At 41.7% G+C, this 14,179-nt stretch overlaps 1 protein-coding gene across 4 annotated transcripts in view; it reads right to left on the bottom strand.

Annotated features, from left to right (window-relative positions):
• The window catches only part of LOC126544394 (syntaxin-like), a 47,347-nt gene that overhangs the window by 4,341 nt on the left and 28,827 nt on the right, over positions 1 to 14,179 (bottom strand). For 3 of the 4 annotated variants that reach the window (XM_055061491.2, XM_050191711.2, XM_055061489.2), the window contains exons 8-9: positions 11,906 to 12,043; positions 10,423 to 10,533 (exon numbers count right to left, since the gene is read on the bottom strand). In XM_055061491.2, coding sequence (XP_054917466.1) covers positions 10,423 to 10,533; positions 11,906 to 12,043 — 249 coding nt within the window. Of the gene's footprint in view, positions 1 to 32; positions 9,820 to 10,422; positions 10,534 to 11,905; positions 12,044 to 14,179 lie in introns of those variants that run through there. The other variant, XM_050191718.2, reaches the window with a different exon arrangement.

Below are 14,179 nucleotides of genomic sequence, written 5' to 3' on the forward strand. Positions count from 1 at the left end.
GAAAAAGAAATGCTGAAACAGAAACTTGGAACTAATGGAACACGTGCATTTATTGCAGGATACACAATATACAGTGCATGAACAAAAACATATGATTGGCCTCAGTAGAAATAATCTCTCATAGCCACTTATGACATGGTGACAAGAGATTCTTACCCTCTAGTAAATTACATGGCTAGTTATGTAACAACTCGCACGACTGCGCATGACTCCCACATGAGAGTTTTATTACACCACTATGTGCCTTATCAACATGAACGATTTGAAAAGAACAAGGAACTCACAGCATTCAGACCTATCGCACCATGGCAGTAGCACATTACCAAGGACAATCAAAATGCAAACAGGACAATTAGACCAGAATGCGACCAGAAAAGATGGTTATTATGATAGGTTCAATAAACTGTAGTCCATTTTCCAAATGGCAGGCAAAAACCAACCATGCCATATCATTTAACCAACTGCGACCACAATACTTGTGTACTGTTTTTGTTGAAATCACCCTGATCGTAATGTTTAGTTTGCTTGCAAAAGTACACAAGCTGGCTGAGGGCCTCAAATGCCATGCCATTCGAATACTTGCCTGATTAATTAATGCAACACGAAATACCCACTTTCAAGGTACCTGCGTGCAAAGCAAGGGCACTCTAGAACACACATGCGGAGCGTAGCCAGCCCAGGTTGCAAGAACACTGCAGTTCTTGTTCACACAAAACAATAATTGTGATGTATAATTTATGGATATCGAAGAAAACTTTTACGCAATAAAGAAAAATAAGAAGCATCTGTGTTAACACTATAGTGTGTCAGCACTGGAACCTGCTTATTATGCTAGGTAGATATGAGCTTTCCCATTGTAGTGCAATGCTAGCAGCTATTTCCAAACGTTTTTTCCAAGTTCTTATCAATTCTAACGTTTATTCACATACTTGCACTATTTATTTACACTTTAATGGCACTGACCATTTGGCTTCTTGAGTTAGATCAATGCAGCTAAAAACAGGAATGATGAATGGACACTCGAAACGCCTGAATACAGTCAAATGCCTTTGTAACTAAGTGCTTGGGGCCTCCGAAATCATTCATTATACAGGTCAATTGGTTGTAAAGGTCGCACAATGCACCGCTTGCATTATAACCTGGACAGAATTATTTCTCCGTCATACAGGTAATTTGGTTGTAGAGGTGTTCGTTGCAGGGAACGTAACTGTCGAATGAGGTATTCAGGATGCACAATTAAAGGACACTAAAACAAAATACTAAGCCAAGTTAGATGAACAGATCATTCGTCTAAAAGTCCATCACTTCTTTTTTATGTGCCAATATGTGACCGTGTTGCACGGTAAATCGCCACCAAAGATCTTGCTCCTGTTCCTCAATTTGAACTGCCCGCACCAACCGAACAAGTTGACAATCCCCCATGTGACCTTCCTCTCCGCCTCTCTCTGTGAATCAGCCAGTGCTGACGTCACACGAAAGATACCAAAGTCTAAAACAGGGTGGCACAACTCCAATTTGCCATTTTCGTAATTTTCTCACTTTCAAAAGTGCTGTTCTCACTACAAATAGCAAATTCGTTATTACTGAATCTTAATCCTCCAATTTAGCTCCCCTTAATTTCTTTGGTGTCCTATTATTGAATGAGTGAATAAAGACGCAAATAGAAAGGGCTCCTCCAGCTAAAGCGTTAGCTTGTTCCTTCTTGAATTTCACATGGCAATAGCATTTTGTCGTGTGTTTTGTTTATTACTACGTCTGGGATGAGACACTCGCCTATTTCACAAAGAATCAATCTCAACCACACCATGTCTGTGGCGATTGATCCCACCGGCATATATCACTAAAGATGACATCTCCTCTAGATGTGGGGGTAAGCGCCCCAAAATTTGAAAGTGTGCCATGGTTGTTCAAGCAAAGCACAGCACGCACTGCATCTTGCCAGAATAGTGATAGATGGCACCACCATTCTGGAGTCAAGGCTGCAATAAATGCAGTGATTCCTCATTAGCTCAAGCAGGCTAGGTGATTATTTGTTGCTGCACTATTACAAAGAAGATGCCAATAGAAATTATGATCAAGGAATACTTTCCCCGACTTTCTGGCCAGAAAAGTGACAGCCAGCACCATTTCTGTGCAAGATTTAAGCACAAATAAAGCAGCAGCATAAATAAGAGAGCCATTTTTACCCGTCTTCCTTTCTCATGTAACATTTGATATGTCAATCGACAATGCTATAGAATGGCTCTATAAATTTGGCTGCAAATTCATGGCTCTAATAATGTGGATATGGCCACGCAGAACTTTGTCTTCTCGACCAGAGAATTTGGCGGTCGCTGATCACCCACTCTTGTACCTCGCAGAAATATTTTGCACATTTCTGAGCTACTGTGAATAAGTTACTGGTTTCATAAAATTATATTTTGGACAATACTGTATATAACTCTGAATAACCCAAACTTTTAAGAACACAAACAGCAGTGTACAATCCTCAGTAGTTTGAATTAGTGCAAGTTGACGAGACTTCAAATGAGGTCTCCAACTCAACTTCAGCGTTGTACTGATGCTTTTATAAAATTATTGTTGCAGCAAAAGATGCCGTACGAGCGATGACCAAAAGCCATCAAGACAGCATTGAATTTTTGGCACATAATACTAAAAGAGGGAAAAGTAATTACAAGAGTGTCTATATCTTTATGCAGTGTACACACAGAGCAAATACTGTGTACTGGAGGTGTTGAGCCAATACGACAGCTGTAAAGAAAATCGGAGACACAGCCCGCTCGTATTAAACATATCTGTACTGCACTTGAAGGGCCACCGTTACCATGGCTGACAAAATGCGGCAGAGAGCCAGGCATGAAAATGAAATGAAATAAAGCCCTTGTTACTGTAGAGTAAACCTAGAAAAGAAAATACACAGGTGTCCCCTGCCATTAGTACATAAGACAAGGTTTAAAACATTTAAAAATTAGCTTGACACCAGTGGTAGCTGAGGAGCAGGACTAGTTTGTGGTGTAGAAAGGATTAAACAAAGAAAAACGGTAAAACACCTTTGATAACAGCAACTCTATGTATCAATATAATCTAAAAAGTGGACCCTGAGCTCTTGGGGTTTCTTTTCTGTGAGCACAGATGTCAGTACGCAATATGTTGTGTTTGGATAAACAACACAAACCAGATGAAACTGAGAAGGAAAAAAAAGAGGGTGGGAGGCGGGGAGGTTTAGTTTCTGGGCACTTTATGTAATGCTGAACTCCCTTCCACTAGGGGCGTGATGATGCCATTCCATCACTGTGGTCATAGAACACGAGACACATTAAAATAAAGGTACTGACCATCTAAACCTGCCCAGAAAAGCGTAGCAGTGAAAATAAAAAGAAATGACACTCATAAAGTATAGAGACATCTAAATATACTTGCAGAATATCTAAAAAATGTTGCACATCCGTAGAAATATTGCAGACACAATGATGCTTCTTGCTCCCTGCACTTCTCTGACAGAAATAGCATATTGAGGACCTCGTGTACTTGGACAAAGTCCTGCTCTACAAGCTCAAAGAAACCCGTAACTTCAAAAGAGCAAAACATAATATTTAGAAAACTGAACTTTTCTTTTTGCTTAATTAAGTGCACGTCTGCATGGGAATGGGAATTGCAAGGAAGGGGAATATTATAAGATAAGGTCTGTTTAGAGAGTGGCCCACTCCTCGGTACTGGATTTGGTGCAACTGACATTCCCTATCCTTCCTGTCATACAAGCACCTTCATCTCATGACAACCATGAGTCAAGAAATTTGACACCTTTCTGCATAGTAATGTGGAGATGATGCTCTTCTATTTCACTTCAATGCCATACAATACCATAGTTTTATGATGGGATGAATAAGCACCGTTTCCAACATGCGCCAGTTTGCTTTAATTGCTAGAACCTGTTGTGGTTGCGACTGACTGCACTACAGTACGAAAGCTTGCATTTTCCAGACTTTCCACGTATAATGCTAGCACAAACACAAAAGAAAGGTGGGGCATATCACTTAGATTTAAATATCCGTGCTGCTCGCTCTTCTTGCTTATCATGAGCAAACATTTACCTTTTCTAATTGTTATTTCTGTGCTATTCCTACAACAGTTTTCTCATAATCATTGTGTTTTGCCCTTTTCATGATGTGACGCACTAGCCATGCAGATCTTTTGAAGAGAGATAAACTGCTAAATATTGGCCTAACCTACAAAAATACAGTGACATACCAGAAGCCTAGTTATAGCTATAGTTATATATCGCTATATTTATCACCAATTAATCAGCAACCCAAGGAAGCCATACAAACAATGATTACCCAATCTTGCACAAAGTCCATAAAGTTCATCCGGCTTCAGAAGCAATATATGATAGCACCAATGAAAAATCAAATTGAGCAAGAAGCTAAACCATCCAAGCAGACTTACACAAATACATGAACAGAACATAGGCGTAAGGGAGCCAGTAGAGGTATACGAATCAACCCCCTCCCTCCCCCACCTCAACACACACGACTAATACCGGTGTCACACGGCGAACTGTTGATCGTGATCAAGCCCGAGCTGGATCGAAATTCTCTACTGCAATTGGCTCGCTCGCGCAGCTTGCGCAAAGGAGCCAATTACAACCCAGAAATTCGATCCAGATTGGGCTTGATCGCGATCAAAAGTATGCCGTGTGACACCGGTATAACCATCATTCATAAGGAAGTTTGAAAGAAGCAATCAAAAAAGAAGAAAAAACACTGTTGCAACGTATAAAGCATGACTCAGATTTGTGCCCCTTTCTTTTCAAATCATATTTCTCAAGATTGGGGACAACTTGCCCCAATATGTATTCGTTGTGGTCATTGGCAAATATTCGATGCAAACACAGCTATTGAGAATATTCATTCAAACATGTAAAAAACAGGAACATTATTGACTAACATAATTTCTAACAATAAAGAAAAAAAAAGCAGAGAAATAAACCACCGACTAGAATTCACAGCTGCGCATGCATTCACAGCTTCAGTAAAGGCGTGCAACACAAGCTTGATACAACATCAGTAAAAGAAGGACAAGCAATGCATAAGGAATGATGTGCTGTCACCTGTTCCAGCTGTAAATAAACATGACTGTTGTTTCACTACCATAATGACAAAAGAAAAAGAAACTGAAGAGGTATCTGGATATGCCTAAAAAGTACACAGCTGACTAATGTCAATAAACAGTGCCAAGCTAAAAAGCACTGCCTGAATAACATATAGTATATAGCAATATGTTGTCTTTGGTTCCCATGATTATCGTGTTATTGCTGTAAAGACACAGAAAATGAAAGAACTTTCTCATTTGTAAAGCAACCTAACCACACCATCAAGTTGGAAGCATCCATATTAAGTTAACAAGACAAAGGAGTCAAAGGAAGATGGGAGACTTGAATTGATCAACAGTAAGTGACATGGTTAAATTTTGTCGACATTTTTTTTTTCTCTTTACTTTCGTGCAGACACATTCGTACTATTAACTGCTTTCTTTTCTTACTAGCATTTCTTCTTAAAGGCACCCTCCAACACTTTGAACATGGCGATAATATGTCCGTGATCAGTAGACAATGCTGCCATAAACAAGCAAGCCGAATATCATTACAATGCACGCAGCAGGGAGCCTGTAGTATCGTATAAAAGGTCACTTGCTCTCTCTCTCTCTCCTCAGCTTTTCAGGTGCCCTCTGTTTTGCTGCCACAAATGAAATAACAGACTGCACAACAGCCCATAGATGCCAGCCATTGGAGATTCACAAGTTTCTGCAGCGAGTAAAAGCTAATGCATGCATTCACGCCCCTCCTTCTAGCAAATCGGGAAACAGCGACTGTTGATGCACTTTAGTCATCCTGTCACCCCTCCTTTAATCACCACTCTTATGCACCTCTGTCAGGCACCAGCTTTGAAAGGTTACCATAACTGCACCGCAAGAAGAAGGAAAAGTAAGGAAGGAGCAATGGGAGCAGGGCATAGCTGTCGGTGTCACCGCAGCCGAGAGGAAATGTTCTAGTTGAGGGAGCAAACATTGCGCTCATTATATAGCTCTGTTATTATTAAATCGTTGCAAAATCTTCTTCAAGAATATATTCACTGAAAGGCATCACACTCAATCCACTGTGCTCTCAGTTTTGAAGAAAAAGTGTTGCAGGGTCCTTTTAACTTAACACCTCCTTCTTACCCTTCCAAGGCTTTCTTTTCTTCTTTTTTCCCCACCCATTCTTCAGTCATCCAAAACTTATTGCTTAGTTTCTGTTTTCTGTCAAAGCTACGCACATTAGATTTACTACCCCTGCTTACACATGACGGGGCCCTTTAGTTTATCTTCTTTCTCTCTCATTTTTTTTCCTGCACCCTTTCCCATGTTGCTGCTTTGCCTTCTTGCTTCAATTGGGCCAAGGACCAAGAGCTGCCTGCCACCACTGCTAAAGAAGCACCAGAAGCACAGCTTGTCAGTTCTGGAGAATAAGAAAGTTCTACAACAATTGCTGCTTTAAAGGGTTCAAAGATGCCTCTTTTGTTGGAAAAGCACAGCGTGTTGACCTTTGTAAGTAAGACCTCGTTCAAAGGCCACACTGAAGCGGAAAACTCATTCAAAGATTGAAAAGCACACATGAAGCTGAAATTCACTTCTGCCTACTTCTGTGCTCCTCGGCTTCTCTGTAGAAGTGGACCTTGCGCTCAATCATGTGACTTCAGCCGTTGAAGTAATGTGAAAGAGGTGCTTGAAGTGTGTTCATCAACACGAACATCCTTCAAGCACCGTTTTTTCGTTTTCTGCAACCACAGTTTGTGTTTCCTGCAATGATGCCATGGTCAAGCTGGCTAGCCTAATCCTCTCGATGTTTATTTTTAAGAATAGTGCAAAAGGCGGCACATAGATGGCTCACATCTGCGAGTTACTTAATTAATATGAAAAGGCACTGTTGATAACAAAAAAAAAAAAAGAAGTTAGATCTGTGCAAGTTCCAGCATCTTCTGCAAAAGTACGCTTAAGCAGAGCATGCTAGATGGCTGCACAACTAGTAATGGCACCGTGCCACTTTAACGTTTTGCTGTTTACTTCCTTTCACTGTGCATAGCTCACTTCCTTGTCATGTTACTCCCTCCCCATCTCAGAGAACCTGCAAATTCTAGCACACGCACGCGCCGCCTGTCCAACCACCCTTTTCAAGCTAAATGCAAGGCATGCACCACCTGCCAATTGCATTTCAAACAACGAGATGAACTAAAGAAACTTAAAGCTAGAAACAAGGCAACACCATTAAGTCATTTCCCTTCACTTGCACATTTTTCATCGGTATTGCCACTGATCCTTCCAGTGTGTATAGTCATCAGCTAATCCGATCGAATGTGCTGTTTCTTTTTGATAACTAGCACCTTGTAGCACCCATCCTTATTTTTTTCTTTGATTTCGTAAGGTACAAACAATTGAACATCTTTCAATCTAGGAGGGCTGCAACTATTAAAAGTTTTGAGAACAAATCAAACACTTTTCTTCTGAATGATCTGATATAAGAATTCGACATTCAACTTTATTTATAATTAAATTTGATTGTACTATACAGGGCCACAGCAGTTACTAGAGCCTTCCAGTGATGAAAGCGTTCCATGCACACAGTCAACCAGTGGCTACAAATTCCAAATGTAAGCCAGCTGCGAGTTTTTGTAATTTTTACAACCTGCTCATTAGAAGCGGCTTAGTCAAATAGACTTTCAAGATAGCATTTTGTATACTGAAGGAAGTAACAGTAAGATATATTTTTGTATGCAGGTGCTACCCACCCTCTCTCGCCGTTTCTTTTTATACTTTCAGAGCTATAGAAATATTCAGCAGTCATTTCAGTATTCAAAGCCCGTACTCTTCTGATATCAACGTACAATTCAATTTAAAATGTCACTATTAAAACACTCCTAGTATCAACCTGGCAAATAACTGTGCAAGATGGCCTCAAGGATCACCGTTCCTTTCTCTGGTTCATCACAACCTCAGTGTATTCAAGGGCTTCCATAACCATTCCGAGAAGATGAAGCAGTGTTATGTGCCGATACTGATGATGCCTTTAAAAAAAAGCAAGCAAGAAAAAAAAAAGCCACCATCTGCAGATGGTGCACTGCAACAGGGAAATGCATGGTGCTAAATATATACAAGGAACAAAAGTAAATAAAAAGAACAAAAAAAAAACTAAATGAAAGTACTAAGATTGCTGTTGCAAATGAAATTAGCACTCAGTGGTGCTATGGAAGAGCATCCAAAATAATAGGTAGTACGTTTGATTCACATGCACCACCTGAACCAGTTCACAAGGTGCTGCACCCTGCCATTCGTTTCAGTGGTGCAGCAATGGCGCCAGAGAGGTGCAGGGGCGGTTCACGATTTTGCTGCACCCTTTCTTCTGTTGGTGCAGAGTTTAGGTGCGAAGCAGCAGTGCAGCAGACTACACAGCACACATATGCAAGCACCATTACAAACCCGCTTACCTGCATCTGCTGTGTTTAAGCAAGCACGGGTGTATATATGCCTCAGGAGCTGATTAGACAAGCAGTTCAGGATTTCTCAAACTTACGCAATCCGTGCACATTACTTGGACAAAACATAATGCCTGCACCGCGTCTGCACCTTGACATTCGTTTTGAGTGTCACGTTGTGCCTGCACCGCAGAAATCGAACTGCACAATTTTTTAACTTCTCGTCAACCGCCGTGAACTGGTTCTCAGTGGCGCAGGTGAATTGAACGGACCTAATGATAGCAGAAGTGCTGCAATCAAAGAGCAAGTTTACTTTTACAAGCGGCATGTTACTGCGGTCACAACACATGCATTTTGCTGAACAAAATTATCTCCACAAAAAAAAAGAAAGAAACTACACATCACAGTGTGTTCGTTCTATCTGCTGCGGTCAAATATACAGAAAGGCTACACAGGTTGTAAAAAAATATCCAGCAAGGTGACTGGCGCCTGGCCTCTCGCAATATGCAGGGGCAATGCCCGTTAAGACATGCTCAACACTACAGCACAGCTAGGGGCATGCACGTCCAGGTCAAAACACATCTTGACTATTGACTAGCCGTGAGACTTTCACCGTCCTTACTGGTGATGTCAGTAGGACAGTTCAGATTCATTCGAAAGGGATGCAAACATGTGACGAGGTTGTGAGCTAGCCTTTTCAATGCTCTTGTGCTATATATTTTCATTCTTTAACTTTCCATTTGCAAACAAGCAAACAAAGAAATGATGGCACATCATACGCAACATCACAACACTATGCCCTCAGTTATCTACATTGCAAAGTGCACGCTGCATAACTAACATGCAGGCCCAAGCTGGCACCAGGTACCAGTGTATAGTCAGTACAGGTGCCAGTATAATAGTTAAATAGTCCATGGCACCTGTCCATGGCGACCGAGAGAGTTCACTGCTTGTGCTTTCACCGGAGTCTATCGCCATAGTTGGCACAACCTATACATGTTCTAAAATACAAAGATGACTAACAATATATATCAAGGAAGCAACAGTAAAACCAGCGGAACATTTCTAAATATATGTGGCAGGCTCATCTTGTCAGATTGCAGCCTTGCCATGTGGGGCACATAAGCCAGGGCCTCGCTGCCTATTGCAATGAGAAATGCGCTGCGTATTTCGGATTCTGTCAAGGATTTTGGTGCACGAGAAAGAGATGTCGCTGTCCTTTCCGTTTCTTTCATCTCCGGACAGAGACGAATATGATTATGGCCAGGATGATGACGATGACCACAATCAGGACTAGGATTATTATTTTCTTCTGCAAACAACAAAAATAAACAAAAATGAAATGACGGAAAACAAAAAAAAAAAATATTTTCCTGCTTGCCTAAAGGACTGCAGGCCTCTACTAAAAATGGCATCAAGAAAATGCTAAATGGGCTGCATACTCTAAAACTCAGGTTCTAAACTGTGCAAAGGAATGCTGCACAAACAAAAACTCAACAGAAAGAAAATTAACTGAAGCCCTAAAAACGAAAAAACAAAAACAAAAAACAATGAATGATAGGGTGTTACCCTCACGAGCTGTAGAAGAGAATAACCAATTAGGAGACTGGATTACACAATGTGAACCCGCACCTCTAATTGCTTCAAGCTCATGAAGCATCTCATAGCAACCACAGGGAATCAGCAAGAATTAGGTGAGCTTACAGTGTTTGTAGCTCCTTTTTTTTTTAGCAGGGAAACTTGCTCCAACATAATGCTAACAATAACACTGATATCATTATCAAACTGCATCATGACCATCATGAGCCATCTTTCATGTTTATGCCTCCACATTTTTCAGAATAAGTTCATATTGGGTGCAGACATAATATGAAAGGCGATAGACCACATTTCATTTTTTTTATGTAAAACCCACCTTGCGTGCCTTGCTCTGATAACGAACAGCTCGTCGTGTCTCCTGAGTGGCAGTGTCAACATAGGCTGCAGCATTCTTCACGTGGTACTCAATGCGATCCACCATTTCTCCCTGCGAGCCGCAACAATCACTGTGATAACACAGGGACCAACACACAGAGACAAAAAAAAAATCTGCAGATTTTATCCGTTCCTGTGACTCTCAATTCCTTTACTGCGACAGCGGTGGGTTCTTGCAATGAACACCGCCATCGCCTCAAGCACTACTTCTTTTGCGCAATCTGTGCCGCAGTGCCTCTATCCGCTACAGTATTGCCTACTGCAGCCTCGACATACACGCAAGGATGTGTGAGCAACAAAAAAACAAAACAAGAAAGATGCTGCCACTTCCAGAGTCTGCACGGCAAACAAATCCCCGCACGTACAGTTCAGCCTCATCATAACAAAGGCCAATCCGACACAAAAATATGTTTGTTACCTCCAACATTCATTATAAGCACATAATAGTTTCTGGTACCGGCGATAAAAATTTTAAATTTACTTCATTATATCGGTTCATTCCTAAAAGGTTTTTACACTGTGACTCAACTGTATTGCCAATTGTGAAAGTTGCATGACAGCTCTATAAGTTATGCACCAACTCCCTACTGCTCATTGCCTCAGGGGCATTAGTTCAATTACAAGTTGCAGAAGCAAGCAAAATTTCTTTTTGCTTTTTCGCCATAAGAAGCTGAAGATAAGGAGGCAGCCTGATGACAACTGTGATGTAATGAAAAGGATGGAGAGATGGACATAGCGAACTCAGTTTTGCACATTTAGCTGCTGTCAGAGTGAATCACAAGTTCTGTTTGAGTACATAGAAAAGTCCCATGATAAAAGCAGAAATCACACCAGGCAACTGGTGTGATTTTTTTAATCTCCTTCTGTGGTACTGAACAGCGCAAACAATTAAGGCTCGCTTATAATCCAAAGTAGCCTGTGCACCAGCGAGCGCTGGTTGAAATGCACCATGTCACACGTGCTGTTGATATGCATGCTTCTTATAGTCAAACATCACCTTACTGCAACTGACGTCGAGAACGGTTCAATGGCTGGATAAATGCTATACATAGTCTTTCGAATTAGAGTGTCAATACACGCTGGCCAATCAGTGCAGGGACTACTTTGCACAGCTTCGCCACTGTCAATGATCGTAGTGCCATTCACAAACTACTGCGCGCAAGGGTTCCCAGTCATGCACGCATAGCATTCAGCGTAATGCAAGCATCGTAGCCCGATGTGATATAGAGCATGTTCTAGCTTGTTGTCAGTGCCGCTGGCACATGTTGACGGACAGCCATTACGACAGCCATACCACAGCGAACTAAAAAGCGGTCACCTCTCCCCGACGTAATGTGACGTCTGCGAGCGCATATATGTGTATGAATATTACATTGGGCTATGAAGAAGCCTTTAGCACCCGGCCAATGTAAAGCTGGCCATACCTGGCTTTCCACCAGCATGGCCATGTCCATAAACATGTCGTGAAGCTCCCGGATGCTCTTCTCCAGCTTGATGATGTCGTGGTGGCGGGCTTCGATTTCGGCCAGTGTCTGCCTGGCCTTCTGTGTCTCCATCACAATCTGCGGGCACCACCAGTGGTTGGGGCATCACAACACACCACTCTTTTTCATTCACACAGATGAGGCTTGTCGCAGAATGCACAGGTAGATTTTTGTTGCTCTCTATCACACCTTGTGACACTAGGGCAAAACAGAAGAAAATTCTGGTAGCAGATGTAGCTGATCAGCAAAGGGTGCAATAGAAGACAAATTCTGGAATATCCATGACTGTATAAGCCACGCATGAATTATGTTTCACATAAAGATCATTCTTACCAACAGCAAGCAGAGCATTTAAAAAAATTTTGTAGAGGAACCAACTCGCTTATTTTGGGCAATTTCTTGACATGCACTAGGACCTCTTGAGCCTTATTTTAACACAGCTTTACATTTCATTTCTGTGTTCCTTGTCTCCTGCAGTAACTTCTTTGCCATTTGTTCTTGAAAAAGGAATACAGCCATGTTAAAGGAATCTCAAATGCTGCTCTGTCAGTCTCTTGGAGTTTCGCGAAAAACCAATTAATATATAAGAGCCAAGCTAATACCTGCACCACAGAGACATGGTCAACACATTATGTTGTAAAACATATGTGCAATTAGCATGATGCTTGCACAGAAAGATGACTTCAATACCACTATGTCCAACTTACCAGCTAAACTACGCTTATTACTCTTTTACAGCTGATATTTAAAAAAAGACAGATATCAAAACTAAACCTTTGAACAGAGTTTAAAGAAGGCACAAAAGCTAACGGTACACAATACCTCGCAAGGCCTCCTCTGTACAAACATCTTAGATATATCCAACAAATAGTAAAAAAGCATGAGCGGTCTCACACTTCTGGAGCATATAAGGCTACTAATTACTTGATTTTAACAGTGCAAAACGTAGACGGGACACGAGACGAGAAGACGACACCACAAGCGCGAGAGTGAAACATCGAAAAGGGCCCAAAGTACAAGAAATGTATTTCGCTAGAATAGCATCTTGAGCTTGCTGGTTTTCCATCCTGGTGTTAACAGCACAAAACGTAGACGAGACACGAGACGAGAAGACGACACCACAAGCATTCATCTCGTGTCCCGTCTACGTTTTGCGCTGTTAATACTAGGATGGAAAACCAACAAGCCCCAAGCTGTTATTCTAGTGAAATACATTTCTTGTACTTCAGGCCCTTTTCACAGCGCTTGTGGTGTCGTCTTCTTGTCTCGTGTCCTGCCTAGATTTTGTGCTGTTAACACCAGGATGGAAAAGCAACAAGCCCAAGCTGCTATTCTAGAGTAACTGCTTGAGCAAGTACTTTAGGTTTTCTTTCAAGGAGAGCAGTGCCTAAAAAAAGTGGTACAGTTCTCTGTAATGTACACAAAGTCACGCAGCAATGCCCTAGCATCTGCTTCTTGTGAATTGCTTTTATAACAATGGCACCGCTAGCACTGCCTTATCTTCTATGTCTTTGCCAGAAAAGCACCTTGCATGGTGCACTGATGAGAGCACCAATGACGACAATGAATGAATGAATATGTGTTGTTTAGTGGCGCAAGGGCCAGATATGGCCAAAGAGCGCCAGGACAGTGTTATTGATTTCGCGGCGGAATGATGAGTTCTGTGATGTTGTTATGACGAGGCTGTAAAGGGGCCTAAATACAGTCGCTGTAAAGTGGGTAATTTCTACCTGCAATAAGATTATGGCGATGACTAATGATAAGTACTATGAGCCTTACACTGGAGTACGGAAGAATATGATATGCAGAACATGTTAGATGCAAAAATTAGCAAGAGCACAACTGCCTCACCAGAGCCCTTGAAACACAAGGGCTTGGAAGCATGTGCAATACAGTACAACTATCCCAGCGACATCCTTTAAAGAGAGGAAGCGCTACGAATGTATGGGACTAATTACATGTAGGACCACATCTCTGAGGAAGCTTAGGACTGTGTCTGTATTAAAAAGCGGTCCTGGACCAAGAAACATTGCAGGATGGAGAGAAATATGCTGCCGGTATGCTAAGGAAAAACGTCTCTTTCTCTCAGATTCGGCTTCCCGACACTCCAGGAGCACGTGGAGTGCGGTCAGCCTCTACCCACATCTATCACAGGTTGGAGGCTCACTTCCGGTGAGTAGAAAATTATGGGTGCCAAATGTGTGTCCTATTCTG

Source organism: Dermacentor andersoni, chromosome 3, assembly GCF_023375885.2.
Source record: "Dermacentor andersoni chromosome 3, qqDerAnde1_hic_scaffold, whole genome shotgun sequence".
NCBI lineage: Eukaryota > Metazoa > Arthropoda > Arachnida > Ixodida > Ixodidae > Dermacentor > Dermacentor andersoni.